Raw genomic sequence first — 26399 nt, forward strand, 5'->3', positions numbered from 1 at the left:
CCCTGTTCCTCGTGGGCGCGTCGACTGGACGCTCTCCTTTTGCGTCATTTCCGGAGCACCTCCCTCGGCCGAAGCTTTCGTTAGGGGTCTTCACTTAGTGTGGGCGGCCAGAGACTACTGTGATCCGATTGTTTGTTCCTGCCATCCTCCTGGCCCGATACCATGGGAGTGACTTGGTAGGCCCGCAGGGGACTTTTTTGGGCGGCGCTCGGGGTCGGGAAGGGCCCCGGAGCCCGGAGTGTACCGGGAGGAGGGCCGGGACCAGGGACCGCGGTCCCCCATGAGCTGATGAAGATAAGATATCTTCGGAACGTGTGGGTGATGGAGACGCTGCGAGGGCTGCAGATTCTCCGCGCTTGTTTGCTCGGAGACACTTCCCTTCGTCCTGAAAGGCGGCAGGTGAAACGTTTTGTCCCAGGAGCCCATCAGTGGTTGTGTTCCTCCTTCCCAGGAGGCCATAGGGCTGCCCGAGGTGGAAATTAAGGATGCCCGAACTAGGACCCAATCTACAGGCGTAGCTAGAGGACGTAAAGGATAGGCAACGAGGAAACCGTCTTTTTTTAAAGATTTTCTCCTGCCCCTCCCTACAGCCACTTAATGCAGTTAGACCGGCCCGTGTCTGGTTCTGGTGCGGCCGTCTTAAGATTTTCGGTCTAGAGGGAAAAAAAAAAAAAAAAAAGCAGCAGCAGCTGTTGGGAGGTAGATTGGGGTTTAGGCACGTCACCTCTTCAGAATTCGTTTCCTACTATGTTTAACTGTATGGTTGGTGTAACTAATTACTATGGACTTTTAATCTCTCAACATGATATAAGTGGGGTGGCAGAGAAAGGTATGGGCCTAATGCTCTTGGAGAAAATGCTAGATTTTAGGGATTGTTTTGTTTTGAGTACCGGTAAGTATTAGCACGTTTCTAGTTAGGGCTGGAGCCTGTGGGAACCACTCTTTTTTTTAAAAAAAATTTTAATTTATTTATGATAGTCACACACACACACAGAGAGAGAGAGAGGCAGAGAGAGGCAGAGAGACATAGGCAGAGGGAGAAGCAGGCTCCATGCGGGGAGCCCGACGTGGGATTCGATCCTGGGTCTCCAGGATTGCACCCTGGGCCAAAGGCAGGCGCTAAACTGCTGCACCACCCAGGGATCCCCGGAGCTAGTCTTTCTGATAGCTCAGGTTCTTGTAGGCTTGTCGGTTACTGCACCTGTGTTTTCTGCAATGGATATTTTAAGCCTTTTCTAAGTTTTCTAGTGTAAGGGAGTGTATGAGGGTTGGAAGGAAAAGCTTGCAGCATAGAGGCTTGGAACCTGAAAGCCCCTGTTCTTTCAGCAGAAGACAGAAAGACGGAATGGGCCCTCAGTCTGTTGGGACCCTTAGCAAGTATATCACACTCCTGGTATTTCGGACCCGTGTAACGTCAGTTTAGATATTCTCTTATGTTTGTCAGTAAAGGCACGTTATCCATTGCTTCTGAGTTCATCTTCTGATGGAGAGTAGGGACAATTTTTAGCAACAGCAGTAGTCCCTCCTTTCCTCCCTCCCTCTGTGGTTGATTGATCATAAAGTAATGTCTTTGAGAATTCAGTAATATGTATGGTTTTTGTTTAGTTAAGTGTACCACCTGAAGTATTTATGAATTTTTTTTTTTTTGAATCTGTTTAGTTTTCTTAGAAGCATTTTAACCGGCAACTACTTGTTTAGGGAAGCAATCTAGTATAGTGAATAAGAACACAGACATGGAACCAGCATGCCTGGCTTTGAATCTTGGCTATACCACACCAAGCTATGTGACTTTGTGCAAGTTACTCAACCTCTTTGTTCTTCAGTTTCCTTACTTATTACAAGGAGATAAATAATAGTCATCTTCTAGGGCCGTTGTGAGGATCCAAATAGTTCATTTGTCTAAAGGCCTTTTGGACACTGCCTGGCACGTGGTTGGTGCTTAATGATTGTTACCTACTACTATTTTTTTTTTTTAAGATTTTATTTATTCATGAGAGACAGAGAAAGAGAGAGAGAGAGAGGCAGAGACACAGAGGGAGAAGCAGGCTCCATGTAGGGAGCCCGACTCGGGACTCGATCCCAGGTGTCCGGATCAGGTCTCGGGTTGAAGGCAGTGCTAAACTGCCGAGCCACCTGGGCTGCCCGTTACCTACTACTCTTAAGGGGAGGTCGGTTTCACTTACCATAGAAGGAATCTTGGAAATAACATTTTTATCTCATTGTTTTGATTTTATTTTTGTACATATCGTTGCCTCTGACTCCTAAAGATTACAGACTTGAGGCTTGCTTTCTCTTTGATCCTAGGGCTGTTGAATAGAATTTTCCATATTGGCGGAAATGTTCCATAACATCACTGTCCAATATACTAGCCTCTGGTCACATGTGGCTATTGAGCCTTTGAAATGGGGTAGTGCAGCTGAGCAGTTGAAGTTTTAATTTAACTTGTTTTATTAGTTTAAGTGTAAATAGCCACATGTGGTTTGTGGCTACTGTACTGGACAACACACCTTCAAAATGTTAGAGAATTGGTAAAAACATACTAACCTCAAACAGATTTTCCTAATTTAGGCAGAACTGAAGGAATTGCAAAGGACATCAGTGTTATGGATTACTCTGTGTGCCACCTAAAACTGCTTGAATGTTGGCACACGTGTCCTGGTTGGAAAATGCTGCTGTGATAGGAAGTTCACTAAGTTGGTAGGAGTGTCCTGAGACCTGTGTTCTAGTTCTTAGTGGAGCTGTTAGGAACTGTGAGCCTCTTATTTCCTCATCTTTAAAATGAGAGAGACGTTCAGGATACATGGTCTCTAAGATAACTCCTGGCCCTGAGGAGCTGTGATTCTGTGTGTGAATGATTGGCTCAATGAGTGTGCATATGCCTCTGAATACTTATGATTTGGTCTTTTCCCTTTCAGTGTATCCCAGATGCCTGTGGCCGAGGGCAAGAGTGTCCAGCAGACGGTGGAGCTCCTTACTCGGAAATTGGAGATGCTTGGGGCAGAGAAGCAAGGAACATTTTGTGTGGATTGTGAAACCTACCATACAGCTGCCTCCACTCTTGGCAGCCAAGGTCTGTGAGATGGGTCTGCAGGGTGACTGGACCCTCACTTGCAGTTGATTGACATTCATATTCATTGAAATCTTTATGCTCATTTCCTAAGCGTGGCATTCTTGAACATGTGGCAGATGTTTCCGAATCCATTAAATCCTGATCCTTTGACTGGTGCTACAGGCTTCATAATTATACTTCAACCAACTCCCTTGGTGATCTTTTCATGCACTCTTAAGTTTGGGAGAGGCTCCTTGTAGGCTCAGAAGTGTATGATTCTTTCATAACATTAGAGTTTTTAGAACTTTCTGCAGGAAGTCTGATTCCCACACCTAGCCAGCAGCCTTAGATACCTCATTGACATGACCTTGACCATTGAATCAACTTTTTTTTTTGATATATTAAGATGGGCTGTGGATGGTGGTGGTGATGGTAGGGAGGCAAAGAATCTTTTTTTTTTTTTCTTTAAACTTTTATTAAAATTCTAGTTAGTTAACATTAAGTGTCATATTGGTTTTAGAAGTTAGTGATTTGTCACTTAAATATAATCCCAGGTGCTCGCCATAACAACGGTCTTCCTTAATTCCTGTCACCCATTTAGATCCCACCCACCTCCCTCCATCAATCCTCAGTTTGTTTTCTTGTTAAGTCTCTTATGCTTTAGCTTCTCTCTCTTTTTTCCTCTCCCATACATTCAGTTGTTTTGTTTTTTAAATTGTATGTATGAGTGAAATCATATTGGTATTTGTCTTTCTCTGATTTATTTCATTTAGCATAATACACTCTGTGTTGTTGCAAGTGGCAACAGTTCATTCTTTTTGATGATCGAGTAATACTCCACTCTGTGTGTACGTGTATGCACCCCATTCATGTTGTTGCAAGTGGCAAGATTTCATTCTTTTTGATAGCCAAGTAATATTCCATTCTCTATGTGTGTTTGCACAACACATCTTTTTTATCTATGCATCGGTCGATGGAAATTTGGGCTCTTTCCATAATTTAGCTATTGTTGATAATGCTACTAAAAACAACAGGATGTATGTTCCCACTTTTACTCTGTATTTTTGTATCCTTTGGATAAATACCTATAGTGCAATTGCTGGGTGTACGGTAGTTTCTTTCTTTAAATTTTTGAGAAAATTCCATATGGCTTTCCAGAATGGCTGCACCAGTATACATTCCCACCAACAGTGTAAAGGGATCCCCTTTCTCTGCATTTTTTTTTTTAATTTTTATTTATTTATGATAGTCACAGAGAGAGAGAGAGAGAGAGGCAGAGACACAGGCAGAGGGAGAAGCAGGCTCCATGCACCGGGAGCCCGATGTTGGATTCGATCCCGGGTCTCCGGGATCGCGCCCTGGGCCAAAGGCAGGCGCCAAACCGCTGCGCCACCCAGAGATCCCTTTCTCTGCATTCTTGCCAACATCTGTTGTTTCCTGTGTTAGAGAACCTTTGTATAGGAGTTAGGAACTTGGATTCTCTTAGTCTTGGCTCTGCAGTAACTTGACCTAGGACATTTCCAAAGCACAGTGATTAGGAATCTAGATCATGGAACCAGAGAACTAAGTTCTGGTCACATACCAACTGCAACTTAGGGAAGTCCCATAACCTGTGACTGTTTCTATGCCAGTCATTTGCCCGTTTCCCCATAAATCCATTCCCCAGACCTCTCCTGCAGACATTTGCCAGGCTCCCTTTTAGTCACTCTTGGCCAGTGAGGGCACTGGTAAAGGTTAGAGGACTGAAGACAGGGAGAGTACAGGATCTCTCCTGCTTTGGGTGGTGTCTCTGGCTATGACTATGTCTCTTCCTTGGTGTTAGCTCCTGCTGTTTGGCCCTTGTGTCTGGCTCTAATGGCAGTACATCCTCTCTTTTTCCTTCCAGCTTTACGGATGGTAGTAGCTTGCTCTGCTGCTAATATTTGGGTGGTTTCACCATTTATTTGTTTTTTTTTTGGTTTCTCCAACCTTGGTATTTCATTCCCTGTATTAAATCCCCTCTAATGAAACTATTTGCTATGGGCTCTGTTTCTGTATCTTTCCACGACAGTTCTGTCATTTGTTTGTTTGTTTTTAAAATTTTATTTATTTATTCATGAGAGACACAGAGAGAGAGGCAGAGACACAGGCAGAGGGAGAAGCAGGCTTACCAGGTCCCGGGATCACGCCCTGAGCCAAAGGCAGATGGTCAACTGCTGAGCCACCCAGGCATCCCCAGTTCTGTCATTTGTAAAATGAAAATATCATAGTACTGATCCCTTAGTGTTATTGTGCTAATTAATTAGTTACTATGTGCAAAGCACTTAGAACTGAGGTTGTGTTGTATAGTAAGTAATAAATATAAGAGTTCTGAGGTTCATCATCAGTAAAATGATGAACTTTTTTTCTTTCTTTTTTTTTTTTTAAAGATTTTGTTTATTTATTCATGAGAGACAGAGAGAGAGAGAGAGAGAGAGGCAGAGACACAGGCAGAGGGAGAAGCAGGCTCCATGCAGGGAACCCAATGCGGGACTCAATCCCGGGACCCCAAGATCACGCCTTGGGCCGAAGGCAGGCACCAAACTGCCGAGCCATCCAGGGATCCCTAAAATGACACTGTTACTGGTAGTTTTGCCTTCTTCAATAAGAAGGTGGGATAAAAAACAGATAACAGTTCCAAAATCATCTGGAAAACAAAACATTTGTGCATAGATAGACGATGGCATACCATGTTTATGAAACTATCTATTGTAGAGCCATGTTTTCCTATTCTGACCTTTAATTTTTAAGGAGTTACAGTCTAGTCGGGGAGAGGACATATTTGTGGCAGATAGTGGGGTGGAATGGAAGGAGCAATAAACTTGAGGGCAGAAGGCCTATATTGGAGTTCCAGTTCTGCTCCTTGCTGGCTCCTTGCTTTAGATCACAAGTTTCATAGGGACCAGCATTATCATCACCAGAGTGCTCATTAACAGATTGCTTGGCCCCTCTCACAGTTTTCCACTCAGTAAGTATGGGCTGGGGCAGATAATTTGCATTTCAACAAGTTCCCAGGTGGTGGTGGTAGTGCTGCTGTTGCTGGTCCAGACTTACTGGCTTCATTTTCTTCCTCTGTCAAAGGGGCACAGTAACACTGGTTTTGCTTGCTTCACAAGTTTGTGCTGATACAGACAGCCCAGGTGGCTCAGCGGTTTAGCGCCGCCTTCAGCCCAGGGCATGATCCTGGGGACCTGGGATCAAGTCCCACGTCGTACTCCCTGCGTGGAGCCTGCTTCTCTGTCTGCCTGTGTCTCTGCCTCTCTGTGTGTGTGTGTTTCTCATGAATAAATAAATAAAATCTTAAAAAAAAAGTTTGTGCTGATACAAAGATACTTCATTGTGATTTTAAAAATACTGTTGTCTACAAACAGTTGACAGTGCCTTCTTCATTAAAAAAACCTTAGTTGACTTTCAAAATGTTTTCAAGACAGTAAGAGCACCTGCAGACTCCTGTAGTATGAATTCGGTAATTACAGTGAGTTTGCACAAGAACAGAATGAATGATAGATCAGCTTTGGGTTGTTTGTTTTTCAGGGTTGAAATGTTTTGCTCTGGGTTTAGCAGGAGGTAAAAGGTACCCATTGGCACAAGTGGTCAGGAGGGATGTGGAGAAAGGTTGGTGCAGAGCCTGTTGAGTTCTGGAAGTAGCAGCAGAGTGGAGGCCTATGTAAAGGTCTCTCTGCCCCATCTCGTTTCCACTGTTAAGCTCTCATTCTTGCCTAGAATATCTTTCCTTTTCTATGTGGCCAAACCCTACCTTCTCTTTGTATCATAGTTCAGGTGCTATTTTCTCCACGAAAGTTTTTCCTATTGACTCTTGCACACTTTGATCCTTTCCTGCTCTGGTCTTTTCTTCCTTCCAAAAAGATTTCTGGTCTATCCCACATAAGCGTTTTGGTCTTACTATCTCCTTAATAGTTTTTTATTGTCTTATTGTCTCTAATGAGAGTGTCAGTTTCCTGAGGTCAGGTACTAAGTCTTCTACTTGCATGCCTCTTAAACCCTAGCACGATGTTTGGGATGATTAAGTACTTAGTAAATACTTTATAGCTAAGTCTTCATGAATACTTGGGATTGTGGTAGTGTATCCATTAATTCTTACAGTGTATAAACAGGGGATCTTGCTTTCTATTTCTCAGTTAACCAAATATATGTAGCTTTCCTTCTTGCAGTAAATCTCTAGTAGTAATCAATGAGAAAACTCATTTCTCAGAGACTGGAAAGATTGGATGGGGCTTGAAATGAGACCTTCTGATTCCAGATCCTGAGTTCTTTCTGTGAAAGTGCTGATTGCTTCCCAAGTCAGCTGATGCCTTATAGCACTCCAGGGGTTCATCATTACCTTCAGGGTAAAGTCCAGACTTCTTGAGGCATGGAAAATAAGTCTTACCATGGCTTCACTCTGGCCTTCCTTTCCAGCCTCAAGCTCAGATACTCCCCTTTGCTGCTTCTGTGGGGCCTCTTCTTTTATATCAGGAAGGAGGCCAAAGGAGAAAGGGAAGGACAGAGAAGAGAGCATTTGCTTCATTTTTGTATACTCAAATGCTTTTAATATTACTTCTTATTTTCCTTATTACATAACATAGGATTATACAGAAGACTATGGGAAGTCTCTGTGGGTGATTGATTGTCATCATTAAGCACCCATCTGTGGAGCCCATCATTCAAGAACTAAACTTACCAGTGCTATGGAAGTTCCCTTATGCTCCTCATATTTCCTGGGGAATGAGCTTTTACCACATACTGCCTTGCCCACTGCTCTTCTTCCTTCCTCTTTGTGGAACAGACTGTTGGTGAGGGGATTACCCTCCATTGCCCTCCAAGATGGCTGAGGTAGTGGCAGATTGCCATCTGGCCCTGTTCCATGCATTTGACTATTCCGAGGCTTGCCAACAAAGATCCTGATGCTGATAGGCTCTCTGTCCCTGTAGGTCAGGCCGGGAAACTGATGTACGTGATGCACAACTCAGAGTACCCTTTGAGCTGCTTCGCCCTTTTTGAGAATGGCCCTTGCCTTATTGCCGACACCAACTTCGATGTGCTCATGGTGAAGCTCAAGGGCTTTTTCCAGAGTGCCAAGGCCAGCAAGATTGAGACCCGGGGTACCCGTTACCAGTACTGTGATTTCCTAGTGAAGGTGGGCACAGTCACCATGGGGCCCAGTGCCCGAGGCATCTCTGTAGAGGTAAGACCTTGGGGGAAAAGGAGCAGTATATGCTGAAGGGCTGCTCAGCAGAGGGATTGGTGGATTTCCACGTCCCTCTGAGTGCAAACCGCTGTTGATGCCTTCCTGATCCTGTCCCCAGAGCATCTGTGCTTCTCTGTCTCTGCATCTTTTATCCTTTCTTTAGTCCTTCGGGCTCTGGCCCAGGGTGAGAGTGGGAAGCTGGGGTTGCAGTGGCAGAAAGCTTAGGAAGGCTGGCTTGCTGGAGGAGGGAAGGGATAGCCAAGGGAGACAGGTTGATTGTGATGTGGAGGAACTGGTCACCTGTCACAAGGACTGGAGCAAACCAGGGGGAGACAGTGTACAGGTAACTTTTGGGTGGTGGGCCCTAAATCATGTAACTACACCCCTCTCCATGGTATACTTTAAGATAGGTCTCAAAGGTTGTGTAGCAGAGATGAGCCTTTCCTTTTGATATGCTGTCAACTTTCTTTCATGGTGGAAAGAAGTTTGTGTGGTGATTCCATCTCTGAGGTATATGTTGGAGACCGCAAAGAGGGAGTGTGGCAGTAGCTGGCTTTGGAACCAGTGAAATTCCTCAGTCTGCTATGTGCCCAGCTCTGTGTGAGGAGAAAAAAAATTAGTAAGCTATAGGGCCTGCTTTTTGAAAATGTGTGATTGAGAAAATGAGTGAATCTGAAACACACCGACTGTTTTTTAAGTTAATTTTTAAGGCATTCCCAGGCACAAATTGCTTTGGGAATTTGGGCCAATGAGAGCACTGCTGACTTTGGGGATTGGGATGCTTTCTGCAGGAGTAGCATGTAAAGAGGGATTTATAATGTAGAGATGTGGGAATAGATGAGGCCCACAAAGCATTCCAGGTGGAGAAAAGGGCCTTAGTAGTGATTACTGCTCTGAAACTCCAGTGACCTCTGGGACCAAAGTTTCCTGACTTCTTTTGGCTTGTGATATACCTTGCATTAGCTGAGTCCCACTGGGAACCCACTGTCTGCTTATCCTTCACATTTCTAGCTTTTTTAGTACAGATACATCCCAGCTCTTTTTTACTTGTTTCTCCTTATGGTTACTAGTTATTTTTCTTGCCATCCCTCCAGTGAAAAACTAGGAAAAAGGAATGAGAAAGTCTAAGGTGTATCTCCTTTGGCCCCTGCCACATGGGTTGGGAAATTACTTCTTAGAGTTAGGTGGGGTCTATCTTGGGGGTAATGTTTGGTCTTAAAGAGACTTAGTGTCTACTTTTCTCTCTGGTCACACACACACACAAACACACATCCTTACTTTTCTCTCATTCTTCATTTTCTCTCTCAGACTTTTTCTAGCTCTCCTTCGATCTTAATGCAGCATAGTAGGGACTATACAGTTCTGAGATCATCAAAAGGGGCCTGTATCAAAAGGGGACTTTTGGTCTTGTGGGTTGGGCTGTAGGTTGATAACTCCTAAGATGAGATGAGAATGCCAGAGATGCCTAAAGGGAATAATGCTGGGTATATGGAATCCCAGGTGTTTGGGTTGAGTATTTCCTGTGGAGCAACACTGTGTTAAAAGGTGTTTGTCTTTGGTTTGGGGCTGGAGAATTTAGGAGCAGGGGGTAAGAGGTATAAGAGAAGCAGAAGACCTTGTCCTTGCCTCACTCACCCTTGTTCTATGTTCTTTTGGCCCTAGGTGGAGTATGGCCCCTGTGTGGTAGCTAGCGACTGCTGGAGCCTACTGCTCGAGTTCTTGCAGAGTTTTTTAGGCAGCCACACGCCAGGAGCCCCAGCAGTGTTTGGGAACAGACATGATGCTGTCTACGGCCCAGCAGATACCATGGTCCAATACATGGAACTCTTCAATAAGATCCGCAAGCAGCAGCAGGTGCCGGTGGCTGGGATTCGTTAGTGACTGGCAGCTGCCCAGACCAGCTCTGTCACCAGGGGGACTGCATAGAAGGAGCAGGTGCTGCACCCTGAGGTCCCTGGACTCCAGAAACCCAGGGCAGACATGGAGGCTTCTCTCCCTCTTCCCAGCTGTGACTTTTGTTCTGGGGCTCTGGACTCCCTTCCCCTGACCCTCACACACAGCCCCCCCGGCAGCTGCTTCACCCTACGTCTGCCTTACTGGACTTGGCCTGTTCTCAAGAATGGTAATTATGAAGAGTGGAGAAGTGTGGAGCTTTCCTGCTTTAGGGGAAAAGGTAGGACAGGGCTGTCCCTGCCTAGTGTTGGTGGGGAAAGCAGTCTTTGTCTCCCAAATATCAAGGATTTGGCCTAGGTCCGCAGTGGACGGGTTGGGCTGGGCTGGGCTATAATAAAGGCCTTTTCCTCTACTCCAGGGATGCAGCTGGGCCTTTCTTGGAGAAGGAGTAAGAGGCATAACTTGGTGTGATGGCTATCATTTCCTGACCTGTTTGCTGAAATGAATTGTGAATTAACCTTTCTAGGGTGTTGCTGGACTCCTTTGGAGTCTCCCTCTGGCATCCTTCCATTCTGTTGTGAATGAGGTTAAGCCACATGCTAAGCTGTTATTACAAAGAGGACCTAAATCATAATGGCTCCTAGTAGAAGTTTATTCTCTCTTCTAATAGTACAGACGTAATTAGGTGGTCTGGGGCAGGTTTAACTGTACACGGTCACCAGGACCTCAGTTTCTTTTTATCTTGTTCAGCCAACCTTAGGGTGTTGATCTTGCCCACAAGGTCAAAGCAGACTCATCAGCCCCATGTCTAGAGAGTAAAGCAGTTTCTTTTTAAAGGGTATGACCTGGAATCTCTCCTATCAGCGTGGCTACACTTTGCTGAAAGGGACATTCGGACATATAGCCTCTTACTTGGGTAGCCATGTGTCCAGTTAAAACTCAGGGGCTTCTGTGACTAAAAAATGAAGGAGAAAATGGATGTGGAGGCCCCCTCTGCTGCATGAAGCTCAATGGATGTGCCCAGGTGGGCCCTTGGTGGTTATTTTGCAGAGTAACCCCTGTAATGAAGCTCTTTGTGAATCAATTGGGCTAGGATAGATGCCAGAGCCACTTGTGAGTTTAGCTGGCTTCTTCACACTGGGCAGTCAGTTCTGCACCTCTTGCTTAAGGGTTCATGGCTTCTTGAGCTCTTTGTCCTAATCTCATTTAAGCCTCCTTGCTGCTCATTGGACTTACATTGCCTGCCCACCTGACTCCTGCTGTAGAAATGTTCAGTTGTGCTAACATTGATATATACAGGCAGGGATGGTCTTAGGAAACATGTTAATGTACATACTACAATGTTGTCCCTCACTGAAGGTACCCAGATCTAAAGCCTCTGCAACAAGAATCAGGAGGCAGTCATGTTTCCCTTGTAGCTTTGGCTGGCGGGAAGCTCAGTTTAACTTTATAACTGCAGGACCTGCTGGCTGCATTTTTTGTCCCTGGCTTTTTTGTTTGGCTCTTTTTCCTATTTTTGCTTTTTTAACTGAGGTGTGTTTTAGATGTCATTTACACACAATAAAATGCATAGTTTTTGGCTTTCAGATTTATATTTGCTCTTGTCCAGCTTTATCTGTTTGTATTTTTCCGTAGGCTACCTCATATATTTTGTGAGATGAGACAGCATTTTGAATATAATGTATTCTTGAAAATATACAGAGGTTGAGCATGGTAAATATGACTCTAGATGTATGCATTTTAGGGAGAGACTCTGTTTTCTAAAAACGAATGAATAGTATAAACTTACTAACTATAGTTTGCCTTTTAGACACAATTTTGGTTCATACATTTCCAGTATTCTTCACTTTTGTTCTTTTTCCCTTATTTCGAGCATACATTTAATCAGTTTTAAGTCCAGTGAGTACCAGATCAAACTTTATGAACTGTCACTTGGGTACTTGTGTCCGTCTTTGCCTTTTGCATCAACTAAAAAAAGTTTATCACTAAAAAAGGCAGGTAATGCAATACATTTCTTCATTTAGCAAATATGGCTCTACTAGTGAAGTTGCCAAAACTAAACTGGTAACTAGTGGGAAGGGTCCAGATGTCATCTAGCTTTTGTATGCAAGCCTGAATGGGACTTTCAAGAGTAGTTTAGGATTATCACTATATGATTTTTGAAAGTTCAGGTTGGATGAAAGTTTAGGAGCTTTGGTATAAATTTAAGGAAAAAAAGGCAAACTGATCCTCATTTTATAAATGTAAACTTAAACTCGGCTAGTTCATAGAGATGCCATATGTTTTGGTTTAAATCTGATGTTTTTTCTTCTATACTAGACTTGTCTTCCTACATCTCCTTCTTTTGCTTGCAGATGCCTTACCCCTGTCTCCATCTGTAGCCACCCCCAAAAGAGCAGTAACTGGAAAATTTCTAAGACTGTGCCAACATGTCACCTTGGTGGGTACCTTTGCCAGAACCACATGGAAATCTGCCAATGTAAACACTCAAAGCTATGCAGGGCAGCTGTAGGACTCATCTAGTTTTCCTTTAACTAGGAGATGGGGGGGCAGCTGTGGGCTCCCACAGAGGTCATGCTAAGAGATGAGGCTAGAGATGGGACCAAATTTCAGGCTCAGGACCCCTGGCAACCTGGGCCTCTGTGTGGTGCCAGGTGATTTTAGGTGGGATGTGGAAAACTTATATTAATACTTACATCTTATTCTAATGTATATTAGGAAAAAGCAGAACTAGCACTTTATTCCTTAGGATGAGGGTAAGTTTTTAAGAAAGAGTCCATTTATAAGAACTATTCAAATTATTTGACAAGTGATACCTGCAAATGACAAAATCTGTGATGGCAGAAGGCAAATGCTGGGATTTGGGGAACCCTATGTTCCACTTGTGTCTGGTCCATCACTTTTATCCATCAGTGGTTCCTTCTCTGACTGTTCTTTCCTTATCTCCTGTGCTGTTGTGATTCTCTGGACTCCTTCTCAGGCTGCCTCCTGCTTGCTTGCCTCAGATCTTGAGTATCAAATGGTCAGTCACATTTCCCCTGCTGTCTGTTGGTGTCCCTGTTCCACTGAAGAAATACTGAAAGACTCACCATCACCATTCCTTTCCACCACCAGGTCTTCCCCAACCCAGTGTCCAAGTGTTCCGTTCATGAGGCTTCAGGATGAGGTAGTGAAATTTTTCTTGTCAAATCCTGGGTGGTAAAGGAGAGCAGTTAGAAATTCCCACCTATGCATGCCCTCCAGGTGTCAGGAATTGAGACTCTGAGAACATAGGAAGGGCAATAGCCTGAACATTTTGAAGATGTGAATACAGTAGATCTGGAGCCAGGCACGACTGATGTATGGCCTCACTGTCTCCAGGCTCATACCTATAATTCCCAATATTGTTTTTCCCTCTCTATAGCCATCTGCTCTGTATCTTAGAGCTGTCTGGGCTCCTTGGGCTGCAGGCCCAGTCACAAGTGCCGCGTGGCATGGCTGAAACTAGTTGTATTACAAGTTTGGTCCTCTCCTTGGGGTTGGTGTCTTTGGACTGGGCTGCAGGCCCAGTCACAAGTGCCACGTGGCATGGCTGAAACTAGTTGTATTACAAGTTTGGTCCTCTCCCTGGGGTTGGTGTCTTTGGACTTTGAGCAGTCTCTTCTTGCGGATGGACTCTCCCCCCAAGGTGAGTCTCTGCCATTGTGTAGAACATTATAAAATCAGTCTCTTGGGCTTTAGGTCACCTCGTTTGACCATGATTCAAGACTGAGATCTCTACATTATCCATCCCAGAGGTCATGCAGTCTTGACTTGGCCTCATCTAGGGAAATCTCTTCCCCCTGTGTATTTCATCTTTTCTCAGTAACTGAAACAAACACAAAACAAGACAACATATCTGACAACATACCTGTCTATTCCCTCCCAGATTATGGAGACTGTATTGTGCTTAATGAGAGAGTCTGGTTAGTTGCTGGAGTATGAGCAGATGATGACTGTAAAGTAGTGGTTCTAACTTAGAGCCGCCTAACCTCTGAGGGGAGCCCCAAGAGGCCTAAGGTGCCTTGGAATCAGACATGGTTTTGTATGTGTATGTTTAGTTTTGGGGGAATAGGATTTATAGGGTTTATTAGAGTATCTCAAAGATCTGTGATCTAAAAAAGGGTCTCTAAAAGAACAGATCCTGAAGGGAAACAGCAGGAAGGCAAAGATAAAGCAGACGTGAGGGATCCCTGGGTGGCGCAGTGGTTTGGCGCCTGCCTTTGGCCCAGGACGCGATCCTGGAGACCCGGGATCGAATCCCACATCGGGCTCCTGGTGCATGGAGCCTGCTTCTCCCTCTGCCTGTGTCTCTGCCTCTCTCTCTCTCTCTGTGACTATCATAAGTAAAAAACTTAAAAAAAAAAAAAAAAAAAAAAAGACACCTGAACCTGAGCTCCAGGTCCATTAAAAAAAAAAAAAAAAAAAAAAAAAGCAGACGTGAAATAATGTTCTACTTGTGTATTGTGAGACCTTCCCCCTGCCACTTAGACTCCTCCTCTAAGGTCTTATCCGGGGTTTTTCCTCCTTCATTTCATAGTCCTCCAGACCTTTCGGTCAGTTTCTGGCAAGTGGGACTATTTTCCTGCTCTTACCTTTCTATTGGTTTTCCCTTCTTTTGTCTCTACACATCCGTGCACACAACCTTTTAGAAATGGGTAAAAGTAAATAATGTATGAAGAATCTTTATAGCTTTCTTGGTTACTCTTGGAGTTACTCTTCCGTTATTACACAGTCCACATTCTGTAGGATCTGATAATTATGCTGTCATAATGGAACTTGACATAATAAGTATATTTTCATCATTCAGAATGATGTCATTGATGAGGCCAAGAAGTAGTTCCTTGCCTCTGTGATAAAGTTAGCAAGTTAAAACAAATTTTTTTGGAACTCTGAGGCAAAGGTTCCTAATTCTCTTGTATTCTCTGCTTTATTTGCCATCCCATTCCTGCCCCATCAGGGCATGAATGAATGGCATGAATTTTGCTGAAATTTCTTTGGAGGCTTTAAAAGAGAGAATTTAGGGAACACATTTATATATCCTAGATTGTCCCAAAGGCAGAATTCAATATTGGAAATCTGTCATGTAGGAAGGGCAAAGCTAGGGACATAGAGGTAACAGGTATTCCAAGGCAGCTATTGCTTTTAGGAGATAGGTGGCTAGGTGCTGGCTGTAGTACTGTACTGAACTTGTCAGGTGACTTCAGTCAAGTTGGCCTTTCTGGGTCTCATATAAAGTGAGAATAATGGTACCCACTTTGCATGCTTCATAGGCTTGTTGACGGACTCAAGGGAGAATAGATGTCAAAAGCTTTGTAGGCAAGGGGATGCCCTCTCTGCTCTTGCTTTTTGATGGTGCTGAAGGTAGTGGTGTTTGGTTAGGATGTTTAAGCTGGGATGTTATAGGAGTACCTGGCTGGCTCAGTTGGAAGAGCATGCCACTCTTGATCTTGGGGTTGTGAGTTTGAGCCCCATGTTGGGTATAGAGACTACTTAAAACCTTTAAAAAAATAATAAAACCTTTAAAGAAAAAAGGGAGTTAGTTATAGGGTCATACTGCTTGGTGGCAGGTTAAAATTCTCCCCCAGTGGAAAGAATGTTATTGTAATAGAGAATGAGCAGTGAGAGAGGGTCCCAAGAAGGTATACGTAGCAAAGGTATATTTTTTTTGTAACCCGATCAGTGAGCATAGTTATTTGACCCATCTCTGGAGCATGGAACTCTGTTTTTAATATTTATTCACAGTGAAAAGATTTTACTTGTTTTTCTACAACCAGAAAGGAAAGAGGCTCTGTTTAAAAAAAAAAAAAAAAAAAAAAAAAGGTTGGGGTAGAATTAACTCTGTCTTCTTTGTGGAACATACCCATCCCTGTATCCCTTCACCTCTTAGGCCTTAGTTGTGCCTGTCTCTGAACTATATTTGTGTGGTGCCATGTGTATTGTGATTACACTTGTTACCAGTTTTATCTTTAAGGGAGACTCAGTGTTTTGTTTTGCTTTTTTTTTTTTAAGATTACTTATTTATTTATTCATGAGAGACACACAGAGAGAGGCAGAGACACAGGCAGAGGGAGAAGCAGGCTTCCTGCAGGGGACTTGATCCCAGGACCCCAGGATCACGACCTGAGCCAAAGGCAGATGCTCAACCTCTGAGCCACTCAGGCATCCCAAGCTCAGTGTTTCTGATTCTGTTTTCCATTTCTTGTTGATAAACCACTGAAGCTCTTAATTCTGAAACTACACTACAGCCTTTTTGCATAGCCTTCTCATTTAAATGATCTAAAATAGTCTTTTTAGGGATGCCTTTGTCTTAGGTCGTAATTGATTCATCCCTGTGTCCTGTTGTCTTAGGTCGTAATTGATTCATCCCTGTGTCCTGTTGGGTCCTCTGGTCGGTCCTTCATTGAGCTCCCCGCAGGGAGCCTGCTTCTCCCTCTGCCTATGTCTCTGCCTCTGTCTCTGTCTCTCATGAATAAATGAATAAAATCTTAAAATAAAATAGTCTTTTATTTCTGCTTCCATCTAATACACAATTCTCAAACCCTTTAGTCTCAGGACTCTTTGATGCTTTTAAGTTCCAAAGAGGTTTTGTTTCTGTAGGTTATATCTATATTTGACTTATTAAAAGTTATGGGAAAAAAGAAAGTATTCATTTAAAGATAAATTCATCACATGTTAATATGAATATTTTAATGAAAAAATAACTTTTTCAAGCAAAAAAACTTACACGAATGGTATTGTTTTGTATCTTTGCAAATCTCTTGAATGCCTGGCGTAATTGAAGACAATGGATTCTTGTATCTGCTTCTGCATTTAGTCTATTAAAATTTGTCATTTTGGTTGAATAATGTGAATCCAACCTCACAGATGTGTAGTTGGAAAAGGCGAGGAGTATATTAATCTTTTCACATAATTGTGGATATTCTTTGATACTACATTACAACTCTGTTAGTTGCAATGTGGAATCTCAAATTCTATCAGTAAACTTTTTGTACTCTGTTATATAATAATACTCATTGGTTTATTTTGTACTTTGTTTTTTTTTTAATTTTTTTTTTAATTTTTATTTATTTACTTATGATAGTCACAGAGAGAGAGAGAGGCAGAGACACAGGCAGAGGGAGAAGCAGGCTCCATGCACCGGGAGCCCGACGTGAGATTCGATCCTGGGTCTCCAGGATCGCGCCCTGGGCCAAAGGCAGGCGCTAAACCGCTGCGCCACCCAGGGATCCCTATTTTGTACTTTGAAGGGATCTTTTACTGATACCTCATTTTTTTTTAACATATACTTCTTTTTTTCTTTTTTGAGATTTTATTTATTCATGAGAGACACAGAGAGAGAAAGAGGCAGAGACACAGGCAGAGGGAGAAGCAGGCTTCATGCAGGGAGCCCGACATGAGACTCGATCCCGGGTGTCCAGGATCACGCCCTGGGCTGAAGGCGGCACTAAACGGCTGAGCCACCTGGGCTGCCCACTGATACCTGATTTTGAAGCATCATGCATTGGTTGGGAAAACATTGCAGATCTTTTAGGTGTTGACACATTTCTTTTACAAGATTAAAAAATCATATTTGTTAATATCACCACTAATCTCATCAGAAAAGCCCTGGGAAGTTATTACATTCACAGTGGCACATACAGGTTTGTAAAAATTCGAAGTTTTGCTTGAGAGCTTGAGTTTAATTGTTGCTAACAAGTGCTGTCAGGCTCACTTTATCTTTGAGAAAATATGTCAGACACCCAAAGCTGACAAAATATAGTTTATCTGTTAGCTGTTCTTTCAAGTAAAAATGGTATTCCATGAAGAAAGTTGCTAATTCAGCTCAAAATGTGGAGACATTGCACAAGTGCTTTTCCTCAAGAAAAAGATGGTACTTAGGTAAGGAACATAAGTGCTTTATTCATACATCCATTTAACCACGTCGAATAGTATTGAAAAGATGGGTACTTATATAAAACATAATTTTTAGTATTTCATCAAAGACTTCTACCGTGAAACAAGTGTTATTTTTTCCTATGAATGAGTGGCAGTGAAGAGTACATTGATCAATTGCCTTGATATATACTAAGGCAGCAGTAATTTTATCCATTGTTACTTTTGTATCATCAGTGCAAATGTCATCACAGTGACAAAGGCAAATAATGTCCTATTATTATTAAAATAGTTTTGATCTCAGGACCTTGTGAAAGTGTCAGGGCTCCACAGGACACACTTTGAGAACCACTGATCCAATACATACTCAAGGTACTGAGAATCTTTTCTCCCTAGATTGCTATTCTGAGAACACCTCTTTCTTCAGAAGTCTTAAGTGGCTCTTACTACATATCAGGCGCTTTGCTAAAGAATTAACATTGAATAAGATACAGTCTTTAATCTCTTAAATTTAATTTTGGAGGGGCTTTGGGGAGTCAGGGGAGAAAACTGCTAATAAAGGAGTTAAAATGGGGCAGCCCGGTTGGCTCAGAGGTTTAGCAATGCCTTCAGCCCCGGGCGTGATCCTGGAGACCGGGGATCGAGTCCCACGTCGGGCTCCCTGCATGGAGCCTGCTTCTCCCTCTGCCTGTGTCTCTGCCTCTCTCTTTCTCTTTGTATCTCTCATGAATAAATAAATAAAATCTTTAAAAAAAAATGGGCAGCGCGGGTGGCTCAGCGGTTTAGCGCCGGTTTAGCGCCGCCTTCCGCCCGGGGCCTGATCCTAGAGACCCAGGATCGAGTCCCACATTGGGCTCCCTGCATGGAGCCTGCTTTTGCCTGTGTCTCTGTCTCTGCCTCTCTATCTCTCAAGAATAAATTAAAATCTTAAAGGAGTTAAAATATAAGATTTTTAAAAGAATTAAAGATGATAGGCAACAAAAGGAACGCTAAATTTTAGATCTTACTTTGAGCTCTTGAACCACATGGCAGACCCTCACCAAATCAATCTCCAGGTCCTTTCCTTCCATCATCAAACCTCTTTAAAATGTCCAGGTTAATTACCTTTAGACATGTTTTCACACTTAAGTACGCTTGGCTGCAGGCATTGTAGGTGCATGCTTACAGATGCACTTACTGTTTCTCCCTTATAATTTTGTTGTTCTTTAGCTTTTGTGCTTCTCTATTTCATACTGACAAGTGTGTAGCTTTGAGCCAGTGTAGCTGTTAAGCCATATGTTTATGTCTTTAACTTGTCCATTAACATGTAAGCCTTTACCTGCTTTAGCCATGTGATTGGGTGATGTAACAGTGTTGGCCTGTTATTTGTAATTTGGAGGGTAGCGTCACCTCCCGCGAGTTATGTTAGAACAATGCAGCCTCTGGAGGAAGCCTTTTCTGGGGCAGAACAGACTAGTAGAAATAGCCGCTGTTGTTTCCCTGTGGTCTCTATCCCTACAATCTGAACTTCTTAAGTTTTTGGCTGTGAACCTCTTCCTTGTGGGAGGGTGGGGTGGGAGATTTACATCAAACAGCTGGGTCCCTCCTGGGTCTTCAGTGGCAAAAGTCAGACACGTGCTCACCCGTCTGGTAGCCAATAGTAACTTTCGCAAACGCTGCTGCCTCGGGAAACCTCAGGGTTCGGAGGCGGCTGCTTTCGGACCGACGCAAGTTAACAATAAGTCTCTTAACGGAACAAAACGAAAACATAGGATAGTGAGAAAAGCTCTTCCCCTTGGCAGTGGGGAAAGATGTTAAAGGAGCTCCAAAAAGTGTGCGGAGAACTAATGGAGAATTCCTTCACTGTTCCGCGCGGGCTGAAGTGCTGGGGAGAAGGGGGCGGAGATGGGCTCGGAGAGTCTGGCCCTTTAAGGAGGAGGGACGGCCTTAAGACTCTGTACCTTTAAGAGTCTCTTTGTCTGGAAACCTCCTTATTTACTCTCCTGTGCTTCAACCAAACTTCGACCCGCGATTCACGACGCCTCTCTACGCCGCCGCCCCTTACGCCAGGCTCAAATCGGCCGCACGTTTGTGGCTAACCCTAAACTTTGCGCCCGTGGCGCGAACCCTCGGAGAGGCTGGCTGTGCCGGGGTCGGGGCCGAGCGCTGCGCCGTTGGCGCAATGCGGGGCCCTGGGGGCGGGGCTCCGGCGGGCGGGCCAATGGGCGGGCAGGGGGCGGGGCCGGGTTCGGTTGTCTCGCGCCCTGGTGACAGCTCGCGCGTGCTGATGATGGCGGTAAATAGAGGGGGGTCGGGGAGGGGGCGGAGGAGGTGGGGAGGCAGCCAAGGGGGTAGCTCCAGGGGGTGGGGGGACGAGGACCGGGGAGGACGCGACGGCCAGGGAGCCCATTCTAAGACGCGGAGGCGGGGACAGGAGTCTCCGGCACAGTGGCCCTCCCCTTTAAAGAAGCCAAATCCTCATACACCGGGTGAGGGGCGACAAAGGCGGCGCGCGCCTCGCGGGCGGGAGGAGCGGCGGCAGGGGGCGGGACCGCGGCGCCGGCGGGCTGGGGGCGCCCGGGGCGGGGGCCGGCGGAGGCGAGAGCCGGCTGTCGGGGCGCGCCGGGGCTTTATTTTGGCGGGGTGGGCGACGACTAGGTTGCGGGGGGGGCCTTGAGAGGAGAAGGGAAGGAAGGCTTAGGAGCTGCGGGGGGAAACGGGTCTAAGAATGAGATGAGGATTCAGGGGGAAAAGGGTTAGAAGGCAGGGAGAGGAGGAGTGAGAAAAAGCCAGCCAAGGAGGTAGGAAGGAGGCAAAACCCAGGGTGGGTGTCTAGGAAGCCGGCCGGGAATGAGGTTAGGAAGACCAAGGCTGGGGTTAGGTGTAAGAGCAGGGGTTTGAGGACCAGAGCTTTCTAGGGGGATAGTAGCAGGGTTAGCATGCTGGGGTAAGAGTTGGAAGTGGAAGGCAAGGAGGGGCAGAGCTGGGGTGATAGTTGGGAGTAGAGGAGAGAGGGTGATTAAGAGCCAGACGTGACAAGGGTGTGAACTAGTGCAGAGCGAGATGAGCTGAAGGACTAGGACCCGCGGTGGTGTGGGAATCGAGAGGTTCTGAGGAAGGTATGGGTTAGTGGGTGGGCGATGGGTGTAAATTCTTTAAAGTGAGGGAGGGTGAATTAGACACTGGATGAGGACCAGGTGGAGTTAGGAATAAGCGTAGTGGAAGGATGAAAGGAAACAGATGAGAGGTGGGGCATTTATAGGACAATTCTGAGACCAGACAAGCTGAAAAGAGGGTGTAAAGAAGTGATGGCGGTCTGGGACAGGGTCACTGGGGAATTGTGTTAATTGACGAGGTTCAGCCAGATCCAAGGTAAAAACAGTGAGGTGGAGAGACAGGGCTGAAAGGGGATGGTGAGAGGAGCAAGGAAGAGATGGGCCCTGGGAATTAAAGGATGAGATGGAGTGTAAGGGAAGAGAACAGGGTTAAGGGAAGCTGGAGAAGTCCTGCTGGATGAAGAACTGGGCTAGACTCTACAGGAGTGAGAATCAAATGTGCGTGTTATGGGGAGATGCTCCAGAAGGTCTGCATGGGTCAGGGCACAGACACTATAGTGAAGGATCAAGTGTAGGGAGCCTTTGGTGCAGAAGAGGAGGAACCATGGTGAGTGAAAAGAGACCTAGAGATAGGAGTAAACGCTGAAAAGTAAGAGTGGAGATTGGGGAGGGGGAGTGTTGTGCAGGAAAGGAATTCTTTGTTGAGAAGAGAACTGTAAGTGTGTTGAAACTGTGGGTCCTTTTGTCCACAAAAGTAGGAAATTCCAGAAACCTCCTTTTCTCTTAAAGACATCTTAAATCTGTTTTCCACCTTTCATTGCTTTTAATTCGACTTCCATGTCCACTTTGAAAAGATGAGACCCATTTTGATTTGATTTTGTTCTTCTGTGAATGATGAAGCGTCAACTCAGTGTTGGAAACCTCTGTGTTTTGCTAGTGTTGTGATAATGGGAATACAGGTTTTATTTATTTGCAGTGTGGCTCCGCCTGTGTAGTGTGATAGTGTTGTGTTGTAGCAGGGTGTACCTAACAGCACTGGGTAGAGTGTTTTATCCACAGCATTTCATTTTCAGTGGAGAGCCCACTGTTGTTGAGATAGAAAAAGATGAACATCTTTTTGTTTTGATTAATCAACCATATTTCGGCCTAATTGTTTTTTGATGGCTGGAGAATATTGAGAAATCATTTCAGAAGAAGGCAAATAACCAACCGGGGAAGTTTGCTGGAGAAGAGATTTAAATCAGGACTGTGAGGGCTTTGAGTTTCTAAGCTGCCTTTAGCTTTATGTGGGACATTTCACACTATAGTAGGTAACTCACGCATTTAACTAAATGGAATAAAGAGATTTGTAGGAGAATTTTAGAGTGGGACTTCTTTTTTAGGTTACGTAATGAATATATGAGTAACTTTTATCATGAAAAAGCCTCTATACAATAATGCAATGCCTGGACATTTCCACTGCCTCTTCTGTTTTGTAGTTGTGAATAAAGAAGGCCATATTAATATTCATTTCCTAGAAGCTTTTGACTTTTAAGGCATGGAAATTAAAAGGAGGATGAGAAATTTGGTACAAAATTTAGATTATTCTTACTATTTTGGTTTGATGATTTTTATTCTGCAGCTTTTATATTTAGCTAAGAATGTGAATGATTATTACTTTTTATTTGATAGTGTCAAAGGATAGCTATAATTTACTTAAGGAAAAAAATGCAAACTGATCTTGAGAATCTTATTTGAGGTTATTTTAGGGTACATTCAGATACACAAAGATAACTTTTTTTCAAAGTTGTGTAAATTTTGTATTGCCACTGTTTTATGGGTGTTTGTATAAACAGCAAAAATGATGGCATTTGTAACAGCAAAATTATATTTTGATTAGTAGATATCAGAAAAAATGGTTGTTAATATATGTCAATAATTCAGAATCTAAAATCTGTCTGGATTCTCTTAAGCAAGTGTTCAAGGTGACTACATTGATTTTGTAATTTAATACAAGATTTTTATTTTTATTTACTTTTATTTTTTTAATATTTTATTTATTTATTCATGAGAGACACAGAGAGAGAGAGAGAGGCAGAGGCAGAAGCAGGCTCCATGCAGGGAGCCTCATGTGGGACTCCATCCCGGGTCTCCAAGATCACACCCTGTGCTGAAGGCGGTGCTAAACCACTGAGCCAACCGGGCTGCCCTAATACAAGATTTTTAGAAATTACTGTTTTTGCTGCTAAATTTGAAGAGGATTAGTCTGAAATGTTAACTTTCAATCTTAAGAGTAACTTGGAATGGGGCACCTGTTTCTGTTGGATGTTTGTGCATATTCCCTTGCTGTCTCGATATGTTTGGTATTATTAACAATTTGTATTCTGTTTATGGTTTTGCCATTTTTATATTATAGTTGTTTTATACTTGATGTCTTTATATAAATAATTTTAGACTTATGTGATGTTGATGAAGAAGGAAATATAAACTCTAAGGTCAGCCGTAGGAAAGAATCCATTTGGGTCCTTTCTTTTCTATATGCTGCAATAGTGTGCTAAATCACTGATTCTCATTGGGAATGGTTATTTCTCAGTTGATATTTCTAAAGCTGAAAATAGGTAATCTTTTGGTTCAAATAATACTATTCATCAATAAGGACTCCATTTATTCATCAATAAATGTGAGCTTTGTTTTCATTTGTTCATCAGGTGAATTCTACTCAATTGAACTTTATTTTGGTTATAATCTTATTTGCTAAGCAATACACTTAATTTGCATATTCAGATTTGAACGAGTAGTTGGTACATACCTAAATGTTTTTCTGGTTAATCATAGATTCTTTGGATGGGAAGAGACCTTGAGAAGACCTCTAGTTTGTCCTGCAACTTCAGTCAATATCCCACTTAAATCATCCCAGGTAGATAAAAATTTATCCTGTTTTCAAAAATCATCAGAGATAATGTGGCAACCTTTGCAGATAGTCTTTTCTGGTATGTAATTATTTTCTCTATTAGGACAGTCTACTTTCTCTCTAACCACCGTACATGTAATGCTGTATTTATATGTGTTTTGTGTTGCCTCATTCTTCATTTTTGAGTAAAAATATTTGCTTACTATAGTATTAAAATCCTAGTTCTTCATAAACTTAATAGTAGTAGCTCCCCACCCATATGCTTTTATGCCAGCCACTGTTGTAAGTGCTTTGCAGATTAGAATTTATTTACTCCTAGCAGCAACCCTAAGAGGTTGGTGCTGCTCCTGTTCCCATTTTACTTTACTGAAATAAAGCCTCCTTGGGATTAAATGATTTCCCCTCACTCAAGGATACACTCAGACCCCCCCCCCCCCCGCCCTCCTTTTTAAACTTGTAGAATTCTAGGAAGTGGTGAGGATAGGATTTGAACCTTGGCATTTTGCAAGCAGTCCGTGCTCTGGTATTACTCCTGCTTGACTGTCATGAGCTGATCCATCACCATGCTCTTCTCCAGATTAAACAGTGCTGGTTTATTTTATTCCTTAACCTGTCCTATTTGCCAATCTTTAGATTATCCCTGTGGTTTTGTTATAAACCTTTCCTCAGTTGCTTTCTAGATGAGGAACCTGGGACAAACACCATAAGGGCTATGTCTAATGCAAAGATTATATCAGGGTTCTTACATGCCCCTATTTTTTTCATTACAGAATTACATTCATAGAATAAAACAACCCCAAACTAATAAAATGACTAAATGCATTGCAGATAAATGGTTGCCTCCCTATTTTTTTTCATGTAAAAAAGGGCTTGTTACAAACCATATAGGCTTACAGTTGAGAGATTGTTATCCAGGAACATTGTTGTCAGGAAAATGGAACTCCAGTTTCAGTGCAGAAATCCATAAGCAAGGAGAGTCTGTTGAGACTCCCCCTGGTTTTTTATTGTCTTCTCTTTATGTGTTTGTGTAAATAATAAACTAAGTATATTTATGGATGCTTTAATTTGGTTAAATAAATTGGTCTACTCTTTTTTTTTTTATTAAGACTTATTTTTTTTCTTTTAGAGCAGCCTTAGATTCACAGCAAAACTGAGTGGAAGGTGCAGAAATTTCCCATAGTCCCCTTACATGCACAACCAGCCTCCCCCGTTATCAACACTCCCTCACCAGAGTGGTTCATTTGTTATAGTTGATCCACTCATTTTTTAAAATACCTAATAATTAGCATTTACTAATTGCCCACCATGAACTAAGTTTGTGAAATGTTTGAAACTCTCAACAACCCTGTGAGAGAGAGCTTTTGTTAATGCTTGTGTATGTGTGACATTTGATATTCTTAGGATGTTTCAAGCTTATGGAAAAGTAGCAAAGATGGTATAGAACTTCTCTGTACCCTTATTCAAATTCACCAGTTTTTCATTTTGCCCCATTTGCTTTATCATTTTCTTTTACTTGAGTATTTTTCAAGTAAGTTTGAAAACAAGTGGATAGGAAGGCCTAATTTTGAAAAGAAAAGGGAAGAGTGTTTTGAATGTATAAGCAAGTTGGCATGTTTGATTTTTGTAAAAATGTTGTGATGCAAAGAAATCTCAAGATTGGATTGAAAGTGGATTTGGGGGTCATATGCTTTCTTTTCTTCACTGGATTCTGAAAAACATTCTTTTACCTGTGAATGACAAGTTTGTAGGTCCCTCCCTCATCAGCAAAACCATGTCATGGTGTACACCTCTGTTGGGGACCTTCTTAGCATCTGGCATGGTGTGTTCATACACACGGGAGTCTTCAGGGTATGATACCTGGTAATGATGTATGGGTGATGATTTGTTTGTTAGTTTTTAAGTTTTTCTTTATTTGAGAGAGAGCACGAGCAGGGAGAGGTACAGAGGGAGAGAGACAAGCAGACTCTTTGCTGAGTGAGGAGCCAGACATGGGGCTTGATTCTAGGATACCAAAATCATGACCTGAGCCAAAGGCAGATGCTTAATGGACTGAGCCACCCAGGTGCCCCATATGGGTGATTATTATGTGAAAACAGGAGCCACAGTCCTGTTCATCACTGTAACTGAGACATATTTAGGTGAAATATAGATATTGAAGATCCTTCTATAGCATCAAGGAGCTGGAAGTGATCTAAGTGTAAAATGTACTTCCGTAAGAACCTAAGGTTGCAATTAATACAAATTAGGTTTACCTTATGGTAGGGGAATGAATATAAATATCCTTCCCCCAAAATAAACCTAAATTTTGGGAGTCTTTAATTGTCACCATATAAGGAGATTTAATTGACCCCATCCCGCTACTAACTTCCAGCTCATCCTCAATCTTTATTAAAATGGTAACCAGTCCATTTCATAAAAGCATGACCTGCAAAA

At 43.2% G+C, this 26399-nt stretch overlaps 2 protein-coding genes and 1 long non-coding RNA gene across 18 annotated transcripts in view; 2 read left to right on the top strand and 1 right to left on the bottom strand.

Moving 5' to 3' along the window:
- Positions 1-26399, top strand: part of MED20 (mediator complex subunit 20) — a 97160-nt gene that overhangs the window by 3081 nt on the left and 67680 nt on the right. For 2 of the 5 annotated variants that reach the window (XR_012034281.1, XR_012034282.1), the window contains exons 1-4: positions 17-176; positions 2916-3070; positions 7999-8252; positions 9918-10428. Coding sequence is in view for 3 of the 5 variants with exons in the window: in XM_072833057.1 (XP_072689158.1) it covers positions 163-176; positions 2916-3070; positions 7999-8252; positions 9918-10133 (639 nt within the window). In the remaining 2 variants the exon portion in view is untranslated. Of the gene's footprint in view, positions 1-16; positions 177-262; positions 400-2915; positions 3071-7998; positions 8253-9917; positions 10615-26399 lie in introns of those variants that run through there. The other 3 variants (XM_072833057.1, XM_072833059.1, XM_072833058.1) reach the window with 3 other exon arrangements.
- On the bottom strand, positions 4305-19353 carry LOC140637040 (uncharacterized). Of its 4 annotated transcripts, XR_012034285.1 has the most exons (5): positions 19146-19353; positions 12965-13339; positions 7749-8851; positions 7458-7531; positions 4305-4558 (listed from the first exon to the last, which is right to left on the bottom strand). It is a non-coding gene; the product is annotated as an uncharacterized lncRNA (long non-coding RNA). The 4 variants fall into 4 exon arrangements; XR_012034286.1 differs by lacking the exon at positions 7749-8851 and having other exon boundaries at positions 4322-4558; positions 19146-19349; XR_012034283.1 differs by lacking the exons at positions 4305-4558; positions 7458-7531; positions 7749-8851 and having other exon boundaries at positions 12868-13339.
- Positions 10292-26399, top strand: part of USP49 (ubiquitin specific peptidase 49) — a 92093-nt gene continuing 75985 nt past the window's right edge. For 3 of the 9 annotated variants that reach the window (XR_012034278.1, XR_012034279.1, XM_072833031.1), the window contains exons 1-2: positions 20360-20509; positions 23891-23972. The gene's annotated coding sequence lies outside the window, so the exon portion shown is untranslated. The other 6 variants (XM_072833036.1, XM_072833032.1, XM_072833035.1 and 3 more) reach the window with 6 other exon arrangements.

This window comes from Canis lupus, chromosome 7 (assembly GCF_048164855.1).
Source record: "Canis lupus baileyi chromosome 7, mCanLup2.hap1, whole genome shotgun sequence".
In the NCBI taxonomy this organism is placed as follows: Eukaryota; Metazoa; Chordata; class Mammalia; order Carnivora; family Canidae; genus Canis; species Canis lupus.